Source organism: Oryctolagus cuniculus, chromosome 4 (assembly GCF_051225735.1).
Source record: "Oryctolagus cuniculus isolate XC-2025 breed Fujian yellow rabbit chromosome 4, ASM5122573v1, whole genome shotgun sequence".
Classification (NCBI taxonomy): Eukaryota; Metazoa; Chordata; class Mammalia; order Lagomorpha; family Leporidae; genus Oryctolagus; species Oryctolagus cuniculus.
The window spans coordinates 64,514,557-64,528,000 of record NC_142870.1 but is presented as its reverse complement, the minus strand read 5'-3'; the positions used below and the strand labels follow the sequence as shown (position 1 = coordinate 64,528,000).

The following is a 13,444-nucleotide window of genomic DNA, read 5'->3' as shown; positions in this document are numbered from 1 at the left end:
TGTAGGGTATGGGAAAAAATGTACCCCTGATTTCTACTGTCCACTCAGTTTTTATCCTCCATACTTCTAGTCCTGTTTCTGAAAAATGATGGTAATGACCTGCCAAGTCTGGACATATGATATCTTGATGTCATCTTAAATAAATTTCAACTCTATAATAATACATTTCCCTTGTCTAAACTACAGCCCTGCTGGGGAGTAACAAGGGAAAGTGGTGGTAAGCAACAGGAAAGTTAGATAGAAATAAGATAAAGCAGGTTATTTTTTTATTGTATATTTGGACTGATTTCCTTTAGGAGACCCATTCAACTAGACTTCTGTTAGCAGAGGTCTTATCTCCTATGAGAAATATTAATGCTATTGATGAGACAAAGATGTCAAAATTGCAAAACAGAAAAACCGAATAACAAACGTGTTGATTTATCTTATAACTTACTTTCTCCACATCTATTGAGATGACCATATGATTTTTGTTGTTTATTCTATTGATGTGATTTATGACATTTATTGATTTGCAAATGTTGAACCACCCTTGCATTTCTGGGATAAATCCCACTTGATTGTGATGTATGATCTTTTTAATGTGATTTTGGATTTGATTTGCTGATATTTTGTTGAGAATCTTTGCATCTATAACCATTAAGGATCATATTTTGCAATATGATATCAATATTTTGCAATATTTGAAGAGTATTAGAGTTATTTCCTCTTTAAACACTTTATAGAAAATCAGTAGTAAAGCCATCAGATGCAGGAATTTTCTGTGATAGTGTTTAATTAATGCATTAACCTTACTGCTTGCTATAGATCTATTTAGATTGTCTATATCTTCTTTACTTAATCTTGGTAGATTATATGTATCCAGCAATTTATCCATTACTTCGAGGTTTTCCAGTTTATTAGCTTATAGTTTTTTGTAATAGTTTCTTATAATCTTTTGTATTTCAGTGGTGTCAGTTATAATGTCTCATTTTTCATCTCATATTATTTATTTCAGGTTTTTTTCTATTTTTTCCTTTGTTTAGTCTGGCTAGAGTTTTGGCTATTTTGTTTATCTTCTCCAAAAATCAGAATTTCATTGTGTTGATTTTTTTGCATTTTTCATTTCATTTATTAGTATTAATTATATTATATTTATATTAACATTAAATTCAATAATATTAAATTATGGTTAATATGTTATTAATATTAAATTTTTTATGTTCTGATCTGATCCTTATTACTTCTCACCTCTCATGGATTTTAAGTTTGATTTGTTCTTGTCTTTGTATGTATTCCAGATGCATTATTACATCTTTTATTTGAGACATTTGTCCTTTTTAATGTAAACATTTAATGATGTAAGCATTCCTCAACACTGATTTTGCTATGTCCTGCAGGATTTGATATATTCTGTTTTCATTCTCATTTATTTCAAGGAAGTTTTCATTTCTTTTTAAATTTCTTCAATGACCCACTGATCATTCAGTACCATTTTGTTTAATTTACATGTGTTTATGAGTCTTTTTTATTATTCTTGTTTTCTATTTCTATTTTTATTCCTTTGTTATCATCTGAGAAGACACATGGGATGATTTCAGTCTTTTAAAATTTACTGAGACTTGATTTGTGGCCTAATATATCGTCTGTCCTAGAAAATGTTCCATGTACTGATAAGGTGAATGTTTGTTCTGTAGCTGTTCAGTGAAATGTCCTGTAAATGTCCATTTGGTCCATTTTCTCAATAGTATGTTTCAACCCTGATGTATTTTTATTGATTTTCCTTTTTTAATAGAAATTTTTATTTAATATATATAAATTTCAAAAGTACAACTTTTGGATTATAGTGGTTCTTCCCCCCATAACTACCCTCCCACCCGCAAACCATGCTGCCTCCTACTCCCTCTCCCATCCATGATCAGTCCATTGATGTGAGTTGGGTGTTGAAATCACCACTATTATTGTATTGAAGTCTCCATCTCATTTTAGGTCTAATAGTATTTGCTGTATGTAACTTGGTGGTCTTGTATTGGGTATATAAATATTTGTGATTGTTATATCTTCTTGCTGAGTTCAATTTTTTATCAAAATATGAAGTCTTTGTCTATTTATTTAGTTTTTGTTTTAAAGTCCATTTGATCTGATATGATAATAGCCATTCCTGCTTGCTTTTGCTTCCAATTTGCCTGGTATATCTTTTTCCAGGCATTTACATTTAGTGTATGTGTATCTTTATTTGTATGGTGAGTTTTTGGTAAGTAGCATATAGTAGAGCTTTGTTTTTTTTTTGTTTTTGTTTTTGTTTTTTGTTTTGTTTTGTTTTTGTTTTGTTTTGGACGGGCAGAGTGGACAGTGAGAGAGACAGAGAGAAAGGTCTTCCTTTTGCCGTTGGTTCACCTTCCAATGGCCGCGTGGCCAGCGCGCTGTGGCCGGCGCACTGCACTGATCCGAAGGCAGGAGCCAGGTACTTATCCTGGTCTCCCATGGGGTGCAGGGCCCAAGCACTTGGGACATCCTCCACTGCACTCCCTGGCCACAGCAGAGAGCTGGCCTGGAAGAGGGGCAACCGGGACAGAATCCAGCGCCCCGACCGGGACTAGAACCTGGTGTGCTGGCGCCGCAAGGCGGAGGATTATCCTAGTGAGCCATGGCGCCGGCCAGAGCCTTGGTTTTTTATCCATTCAGCCAACCTGAAGTCTTTTGGGTGGAGAATTTAATCATTTACATTCAGGGTTAGTACTGATAGATAAGAAACACGTCATTTTGTTGATGGATACTAATTATATCTGCTCTGTCAGTGAATTTGGCGGTGCTTTGTTTTCATGATGTTTACTTCTAATGCAGAACTCCCTTTAGTGTTTCTTAAGAGAGTGTTCCGATTGTGATGAATTCTGTCAGTTTTTCCTTATGTGGAATGTACATTATTTCTCCTACACTTCTAAAGGATAGCTTTGCTGCATAGAATACTCTTGGTTGAAAGTTCTTTTCTTTTAAGACCATGACTATACCATCTCATTCTCTTCTTGCCTGTAGGATTTCTGCTGAGAAGTCTGATGTTAGTCTAATTGGTTTTCCTTTATATGTAACTTGACACTTTTCACTTACTGCTTTATGATTATCTTTGTTGTTAACTTTTGACAATTTTACTATAATATGCCTTGGAGAACATTTTTTTAAATTCAGTCCATTTGGGATCCTTTGAGCTTCTTGTATCTGGATATCCATGTATCTTTCAAGATCTGGAAAATTTTCAACTACTATTTTATTCTATTTTATTCTTCTCTTTTTTTCCTTCTCTTCTCCTTCAGGAATACCTATATATAAATATTTGGTTATTAAATGGTGTCCAAAATTTCACATAACTTTCTTCATTCTTTTTAATTCTTTTCTCTTTATTTTTGTCTAATTGGGTTATTTTAAGAGTCTTTTTATCTAGATCAAAAATTCTTTCTTCCACTTAGTCTCTTCTGCTATTTAAGCTATCTATCATAATTTTATTTTACTGACTGAAGATTTTATCCCCAAAGTTTCCACTTGGATCTTCTTGATGAGTTTTATCTCCTTAGTAATATTTTCATTCCTGTCATTCATTGACTTCCTCATTTCTTTAATCTATTTGTATACTCTTGTATCTCATTGAGTTTCCCCTACAGTCATTGTTTGAAATTCTATTTCTAACATGCCATAGCTTTCCTTCAGTTCTGGATCTAATTCTTGAGAACTTTGTATTCTTTTGGAAGCATAATGCCATCTTGCTTTGTCATGTCTCCTATAATCCTGTGTTCACATCTATGAATCTGATATAGTAGTTCCTTCTTCTTATGGCATAGGTTTTATTGGAAATGAGTTTATGATTTAGATGGAATGCAGATTATCATTTTGCTTATTACATTGACTTTGATTCTAGGTGAGCCCAAATGTGTAGCCTTTGAGTGATTTCTTATGTTTTGGTTAACGTCAGATATGTCTCTAAGTGATCTAGTGTGCTAGTCTACTGCACTTGGTAGGGGTAGAAGTATGACTTTGAGATAAATGTGGGATTCTTAGAATGTATTTATTTAGTCCCTAAGGAGCTCCAGGTCAGTTACATTGAGTTGTGATAGCCAGGGCCTTGCTCTCGGTGCTGAGGGAGACAAAGAGGGCTCTCCCCTTGTCTCAGTGGAAAGCCTAAGTGATTCTGGGGTTTGTGGAAGCAGTAGCTGTGGATTTAGAACTGTGTGAACTGAATCAGCCCTTTCTCAGACCCTCCTAGGAAAGTAAAACTGGTCTGGGGCATGTAATACCAACATCCCTAGTCCCAGGACTGGGGGATATGCACTGAATCCTTCTACAAGCCTATGGAGTGACTGCAAGGTAAACTGGAGGTTTTTCACTAGCAGTGATGGGTCCAGAGAGGTATAATGCAGATTTTCCCCAGGGTAGCTAGGTAGAGTCCATTGGATTTTAGGAAGTTAGTACTGATTGTTTTAGTCTTGGTGTTGCAACACACAATGTGGTCATTACCTGTATCTCTCAGAGTGGAAGTCAGGTGTAGGGGATAATAATAGCTACTCTTCTGAAGCTAAGCATTACAGAGAGAACACTCTAGTTACCATGAGTGTGTGCAAATTACTCCAAAGACTATAAAACTAACATCAACAGTCTGAGTTCCGAAGGCAGAGATGAAACTCTCCCCCTGCCACCCAGTTCTCACGAGGGCTCCCAGGGCTTGTGATCTGCCAGCACCATGAGCTAGGGGATGTGCTGGGAACTTGTTCAGGTCAGTTCTGGAATTTTTTATGAGCTGCTGCTCATTCAAGCCCCCAAAAGCTGAGAGAAGCCCCACAAATCACAGAGTGAGTGAGCACGGCTCCTCCTAGGCTTATGTCCAAAGCTCCCACAGTAGCAAAATGCAGGGTGTCTGTTTTATGCCCCAGAAGATGCCCCGACTTTGGCTCTGATTGCTGCTGGTAGCAGCAGAAGAGAGATCAGTAGCTTTGTGGCTTTTAACAGCTGAGTCAATCACTCTGCATGAGTGAGGGAGTGGAGGGAGACAATATGGCCTCCCTTCTCCAAGCCAAGAAGTCACTCGACCTGTCAACTTCCCAGGTTGGAGTTAAAGTCAGTGAGTAACTGAGGAATTCTCCCTCAGCTAAAGCTGTGGCACATGGCGACTTCTTCCTACCTTGACTTTGGAGGATTGCAACTTCTAGTCAATAGCTGGCTATGCAATACAGCTGGCCTCAGTGACATGTCTCCCTCTTTCCTCTCTGTCCCATAGACTCTGTTCTCTTCTGTAACTTCTCCACTGAAAATTTCTGTCAGTTAGCCCCCTGGAAATATGGTTATTCCCTTGTTCTTAGTGATTTTTGTTTTTGTTTTTGTATACTACTGCAGGAGAAGTCAGCATGGCTCATTGGTTTTCAGCCATCTTGAATATCTCAAAACTATGATCTAGATATAAACAATATAAAAAACAAGGTCAAAAGTAAAAAAAAAACTCATTAAGAAATGAGCCAAATATATAACAAAGAAGATGTGCAAATGATAAATAAGCATAAAAAGATATCAACATTATATGTCATTAGAAATTACAGATTAATATACAGGACTTATTAATTTCTTATGAGAATGTAAACTAGTACAGCCACTTTGGAAAACAAATTAGAAATTTCTAAAAGTTAGACACACTCCTATCATGCCATCCAAATGCCTTGTTATTTGGCCAAGGGTTAAAGTTATGGCCACCCAAAATTTGAACATGCACACTTATATTAAATTCAGAAGAAATCTTCAGCAGAATAAGTAAACTGAGATACATTGAAAAAATGGAATAGTAATCAGTGCTGAAAAGAAATGGACTATAATGCCACGAAAATGCATGTGGGAAATTTAAATGTATATTATTAAATCAAGAAAGGCCGTATGAAAAGGCTACATTTAAAAAAAATTATTTATTTGACAAGTAGAGTTACACACAGTGAGAGAGAGAGAGACAGAGAGAAAGGTCTTCCTTTTGCCGTTGGTTCACCCTCCAATGGCCGCGTGGCCAGCGCGCTGTGGCCGGCGCACTGCACTGATCTGAAGCCAGGAGCCAGGTGCCTCCTCCTGGTCTTCCACGCAGGTGCAGGGGCCCAAGCACCTGGGTCATCCTCCACTGCCCTCCTGGGCCACAGCAGAGAGCTGGACTTGGAAGAGGAACAATCGGGACTAGAACCCGGTGCCCATTTGGGATGCCGGTGCCGCAGGCGGAGGATTAACCAACTGAGCCACAGCGCCAACCCTGAAAAGGCTACATGTTATACAATTGCAACCATATGACATTCTGGAAAAAGAAAAACTATGGACACAGTAAAAAGATCAGTTGTTATCAGGATTTGGAGGAGAATCAGTACGTACAACACAGACTACTTTTTGTGATACTACAATGGAGAACATACACCCTTATAAAAATTCATAGAATGTTCAACACCAAGAGTGCTTTACACATTGTGTAAACTATTAACTCCAGGTGACAATGATGTGTCCATGCATGTCTGGCAGTTATAATAGACATATTCTTCAGTGGTAAATGCTAATAATATAAGAGACTGTGCATGTAAGGAATGTATTATAGAACACTTTACCTGCTACTCTATTTTGCTTTGAACTTAAAACTGTTCTAAATATAATACCTGTTTTTTAAACTTTTTTTTTTTTTTGACAGGCAGAGTGGACAGTAAGAGAGAGAGACAGAGAGAAAGGTCTTCCTTTTGCCGTTGGTTCACCCTCCAATGGCCACCGCAGCTGGTGCACTGCAGCCGGCGCACTGCACTGATCCGAAGGCAGGAGCCAGGTGCTTCTCCTGGTCTCCCATGGGGTGCAGGACCCAAGGACTTGGGTCATCCTCCACTGCACTCCCTGGCCACAACAGAGAGCTGGCCTGGAAGAGGGGTAACTGGGACAGAATCTGGCGCCCCGACCGGGACTAGAACCCGGTGTGCCAGCGCCTCAAGGTGGAGGATTAGCCTATTGAGCCGCGGCACCGGCCCTCTAAATATAATACCTGTTTTTAAAAGACACTTAATTATGAAATTAAATGGTTTTTTCTATAAAATTTTTTTTAAATGGAGCACTCAGGAAACGTTCTCTGTTGAAATCTAGTGCATTAACTTGTTCTAAAGGTCATGTTCATAAATGACAACTTCTCAAATAAAAAAAAATTCTTCTTAAATATTTATTTCCTTTGCATTTTGCTTTCTATAGGATGTATTTATTGATTTTTTTCAGAGTTTATGGCTACTGTACATCTAGTTGTATGAGGAAAAATGGAGCAAAAGTTAAAATGGTATTTTAAGTTGTATAATGTTGATGGAAATGGGTCTATTGACAAAAAGTAACTACTTACCATGTTCATGGTAAGTGAAGCAATTTAAAGTATTATTTGCTGGTCGTTATATAGTTAATCCAATTTTCTTTCCTATGAAAAAAGATAGCAACTTATCTTTTCCTCTGCCTCAGTTCTTTCTCTTTTCTCTCCCTCTCCTTCCCCCGCCTCCAGCCCACACACAAGTCCAGCCCCTCTCCACCAAGGTGGACCAGCTACCCAGGTGAGCCCACAGGGCCTAGGCATCTAAGAGACATGGACTAAGAATGCAGGGATGTGAGGACTAATCTTTCTGAATGCAAGATTAAAGAATTTCTAATATATATTTGGCATCTTGGATCATTTTCATTTCTAAAATCCAATGAGTGCTTTTATAAGTCACCTTCATCTCCAATGAAATAGGAGATAGTTATTGTAATATGAGATATGAGACAAAAAAGATTCCAGAAATAGGCCATCCTCTTGGAGTAAGGCACCTGGCAACCAGCAAAAAGGAAATGCCATCTTAATAAGGTGAATAGAGGCCACTGCAGCTCATGCACAACTGGGGGATTTTATGGGAAGGATAAATCCACTGTCCCTTCTGACTTTAAGTCTGGCCTGGAGGATTGGTGGGGAACAGAGTGCCCATTTAGGCTCATGAAGTGCTCCTTTCTCTTCATTCTATTGTGGTGCTTGGACACAACTCACCAAGGCAGAGCACTGACCAGTCCTTATCAGTTAGGCAGCTAGATCTGAGAATTCCAGAGCTCTTTCCATGGATTCAGGAGGCTTGTGGGGCTGAGAGTGATTCCCTGGTCCCTGGGACTGTGGTAAATCTGTGACTATGCAATATGGTATGAAAGGGTGTGGTTGGGTTTTTTGGCAATCACTATGTCTGGCTTTAGAGGTTCAATGTTCCACACTTACACTGAAGAGAAACAGATTCTTTGTGCAGTTCATGAGCCTGTGTGGGTGAGATAACACAGTCAGACAAAAAAAGAGAAAAAAAATAGAAAATCATAAAACAGTGTACACAATTTATGGGATATTATCAAATGACCAAACATATGTGCTTAGGGGTCCCTGAAGGTGTGGAAAGAGAGAATGGATTAGAAGACATATCCAGTGAAATAATAGCAGAAAAGAACCCTAATTTGGAGAAACATTTGAGTACAGGAGGTGCATAGAATTCATGATAGACATGATCAGAAAAGATATCAGCATGACACATTATAGTCAAACTTTAATAAGTACAACTTAAAGAAGAGATTCTAAAATGTACATGACAGAAATGGCAGATTACCTTCAGAAGATCTCCAGTTAGAGTCACAACTGATTTCTCATCAGAAACCCTATAGGCAAAGAGAGAATGGAGAGACTTAGTCCAAGTCCTAACAGAAAAAATACTGTCAACCCAGAATACTTCATCCAGCAAAGCCCTCATTTATGAAAGAAGGTGAAATAAAAACCTTCCAGGACAAACTGAAATTGAAACAATTTGTCAACTCTTGTCTAACCTCACAAATGATACTTAAGATGTACTACACACAGAAAAAGAGAAACATAGTCATCATCATTAGCGAATATGAAATCAGAAAGTCTCCTAGTAAAAGTGCTAAGGAAATCCAAAACAAACCATAAGAATGCTTATGGAAAAATGACAGGACCAAGTCATTACTTATCAATAAGAAGCTTGAATGTAAAGGGCCTAAATTCTACAATTAAAAGATACAGACTGGATGAACATATTTTAAAAAATGCCCATTTATTTGCTGCCTACAAGAAATACACCTCATCAAAGAAGATACATACATACAGAAAATGGAAGGATGAAAAAAGGTATTCTATGTTAATGGAAAGCAAAATGGAGTAGGAGTAGCCATCCTAATACTGGATAAAATAGACTTTATCACAAAAACTGTTAAATGAGACAATAAAGGATGCTATGTAATGATTAAGAGATCAATTCAACAGGAAGATGTGACAACAGTAAATGTTTATGCATCCAAGGAAAGTATGCCTGGATATTTCAAACATGGATCCAAAGGGAGAGATAGACTCCAATACAATAATAATGGAGGGTTTGAACATCCCACTTTCATCAATGGACAGATCAACTAGACAAAAAAATCAACCAACAACAGAGCTAATCTACACTAATTGGACTGAATTGATATCTATAGAACATTTCATCCCACAGTTGAAGAATACACATTATTTTCATCAGTACATGGATCTTTCTCTAGGATATACAATATGCTAGGCTATAAAGCAAGGATAGAACATGCACTAGGACATAAATAAAGTCTCAACAAATTTAAAAAATTGAAATCATATCACATGTCTTGAAACTCTAGAAAATTCACAAAAACATGGAGACTAAACAAATGTTTCTGCATGAGTAGTGGGTTATAGAAGAAATCAAAAGAAATAAAAAATTTCTGGACAAGAATGAAAATGATGGTACAGCATATCAAAACTTATGGGATACAGCAAAAGCAGTATTAAGACATTCGCAGCAATTAAACTATGTGTTAATCAAGTAGAAAATCTAGAAGCAGTGGATAGATTTCAGGCATATCCAGTCTATCAAAATTGAGTCATGAAGGCGTAGGAAACCTAAATAGATCAATAACCAAGACAGAGATGGAATCAGTATTAAAGACCCCGAAAACAAAGAAAAACCCAGGACTGGATGGCTTTACTGCTGAATTCTACTAGACTTTTAAAGAAGAAATAATTAAAACTCTTCTCAAAGTATTCAAAAAAATTTAAAGGGAGGGAATCCTCCCAAACTCCTTCTATGAGCCCAGAATCACCATAATTCTATTCATTCATTCATTCATTCATTCATTTGATAGGCAGAGTTATGGAGAGGCAGAGGCAGAAAGAAAGAGAAATCTTCCATCCACTGGTTCACTTCCTAAATAGCCACAATGGCCAGAGCTGAGCCAATCTGAAGCTAGGATCCAGGAGCCTCCTCTGGGTCTCCCACACAGGTGCTGGAGCCCAAGCACTTGGGCCATCCTCCACTGCTTTTCCAGTCCATAGCAGAGAGCTGGATGGGAAGTGGAGCAGCCTGGACTTGAACCAGTGCCCATATGGGATGCTGACACCACAGACAGAACCTCAGCCCACAATGCCACAGCACTGGCCCCATCACCTTAATTCTGAAACCATAAAAAAATACAACAAAGAAAGTGGTCTATAGGCCAATATCCCTGATGAACATAGACGCAAAAATCCTCAACAAAATGCTAACTAATTGCATCCAACAACACATCAGAAAGATGATTCAGTTGAGCCAAATGAGATTTATCCCTGGTATGCAGGAATTGTTCAACATATGCAAATAAATAAATGTGATACATCACGTTAACAACTGAAGAATAAAAACCATATAATTATCTCAAATGATGCAGAGAAAGTGTTTGATAAAATTTAATATCCTTTCATGATAAAAACCTTATGCAAATTGGATATAGTGGGAGCAGTCATCAACACAAGGCAATGTATGACAAACCCACAGCCAGCAGTATATTGAATGAGGAAATGGTGAAAGCATTTCCACTAAGATATGGAACAAGACAAGGTTGCCCATTTTCATCATTGCTATACAATACAGTTCTGGAAGATTTAGCCAGAGCTGTTAGGCAAATAAAAGATATCAAAGAGATTCAATTGGAAAAGAGGAAGTCAAGTTATCCCTGTTATCAGATGACATGTTCCTATATATAGGAGAACCAAAAGACTCTATTAAAGAGACTATTAGAACTCAAAAAAGAGTTTGGTAGAGTAGAAGGATACAATATCAACACAAAAAATCAATAGACTTTATATATACAAACAATAGCATGCCTGAAAAATAACTTATAAGAATAGTACCATTCATGATAGGTACAAAAATTTTTTTGGAATAAGTTTAACCAAGGATGTGAAATGTCACTACAATGAAAATTACAGAACATTAAAGTAAGAAATAGAAGAAGACACAAAAAATGGAAAAATATCCCATGTTCATGGATTGGAAGAATTAATATCAAAATGTTCATACTACCCAAAGCAATTTACAGATTCAATGTGATCCCAATCTAAATATCAAGAACACTCTTCCCGGATCTAGAAAAAATGTTATAAAACTTCATATAGAAATACAGGAGACTGCAAAAAGATTAAAACAATCTTAAACAATGAAAACAAAGCTAGCGGCATCACAATATCAGATTTCACAGGACAGTTATAACCAAAACAGTCTGGTACTAGCACAAAAATGGACATTAGACCAATTGAACAGAATAGAAACCTCAGAAATTAATCCACGCATCTAAAGCCAACTTATCTTTGACAACCAACTTATCTTTGCTGAATAAAGGACAGTCAATTCAACAAATGATATTGAGAAAATTGAATTAATACTGGCAGAAAGATAAAACCTTAAATAAAGATCAACTCACAATGGATCAAGGTTCTGAATTGTTGGCCTGATACCATCAAAATACCACATCAAACATCAAGAAAACTCTGAAAGAAATTGGCATAGGCAAAAGCTTCTTTAAACAGACTCCAGAAGCATAGGCAATTAAAGCAAAAATAAATAAATGTGATTGCATCAAGCCAAGAAGCTTCTACACAGCAAAGAAAACACTCATAAAAGTGAAGAGGCAACTGACGGAATGGGAGAGAATATTTGCAAATTATGCAAATGATCCAGAATAAATATCCAGGATCCATTAAGAGCTCAATAAACTCAACAACAACAAAACAAACAATTCAGTTAAGAAATGGGCAAAATAAAATTACCTCCAGTTTACGCTCTTAAGTTGACGGTTCTAATAGAGTATTTTATTACCAATATGTTTTTTCTTTACTGTTGCTGTTTTGTGTTTACCTGTATTTGTACAAGAAATATTATAGCTTTGTAATCCATGCAGTAATAATCTGAATAAAGTCCATATATGTCCCGTCCCGCGGGACAGCAACTGGGGCCGAGCACCTAGAAGGAGAAATGAAAGGGACAGGAGACACAAAGATGGCAGCAAGACAGGTGCCGATCAAGCTGCGACTTTATTTTTCAACCACACACTTATATATCATCGAGGCAGGGTATCGGGCGGGGGAAGGAGGGGGGGCTTATCTTGTAGCTGCAATGCTAGTGCAAGTAGGGGAAAGGTTACAAGGCCTTAAGGCACAAGGTCACACAAGGTTGCGTTATCAGTACTATCAGGTCTGGCCTGTCCAGCCCTGTCTCTCAACTAAGAGGTCACATGCTGCGTGGTCCCCGACTTAGACTTCATATTATAATAATAAAATATTAAAATAAAAAAGAAATGGGCAAAGGATGTTAACAGGCATTTTACTAAAGATGAAATTCAAATGGCCAACAGACACATGAAACAATGCTCAGGATTACTAGTAATCAGGGAAACGTAAATGAAATGCACAATGAAGATTTACCCTACCCCCGTTAGGAATGGCTATCATCCAAAAGAATTAATAAATAAATGCTTGTGAGGATTTAGGGGAAAAGGTACCCTTATAGACTGTTGGTGAGAATGTAAACTACTACAACCATTATGGAACACAGTATGGAGATTGGTCAGAACTCTGAAAATAGATCTACCATATGATCCAGCTATCCCACTCCTGGAAATTTACCCAAATGAAATTAAATCAGCACATGAAAGAGTTATGTGCACCCCCATGTTTATTGCAGTTCAATTCACAAATAATTGAGATATGGAATCAACCCAGATGCCCATCATGTGATGACTGAATCAAGAAAATGTGGAATATACACCTGAAGGAATATAATTCAGTCATAAAAAAGAATGAAATCATGGTTGTTGTTTTTTTTTTTTTTTTTTTAAGAAAATAGATTCAACTGGAAGCCATTATGTTTGGGGAAATAAGCCAGTTTCAAAAAGACAAGTATCATACAGTTTCTCTAATATGTGGTAGTTAATATGGAATAAATAAAAATATAGAAATGAAATTGACATCTTGCTATGTTAACCCTTGTTTATACTCCTGTGGAACCATTGTCTTTCTATTTTTTATTTGTTGAATGTTATGGTTAAGGGTACATTAAGCCTGTGATTATAGAGTGTATTGAAATTATGTTTCTGCAATAATTAAAGA

The 13,444-nt window shown here is 37.1% G+C and overlaps 1 protein-coding gene across 1 annotated transcript in view; it reads left to right on the top strand.

Moving 5' to 3' along the window:
- Positions 1-13,444, top strand: part of GUCA1C (guanylate cyclase activator 1C) — a 44,312-nt gene that overhangs the window by 16,413 nt on the left and 14,455 nt on the right. The window contains 1 exon segment of the mRNA XM_089331389.1: positions 7,228-7,355. Within this exon segment, the coding sequence (XP_089187515.1) occupies positions 7,228-7,355 (128 nt within the window).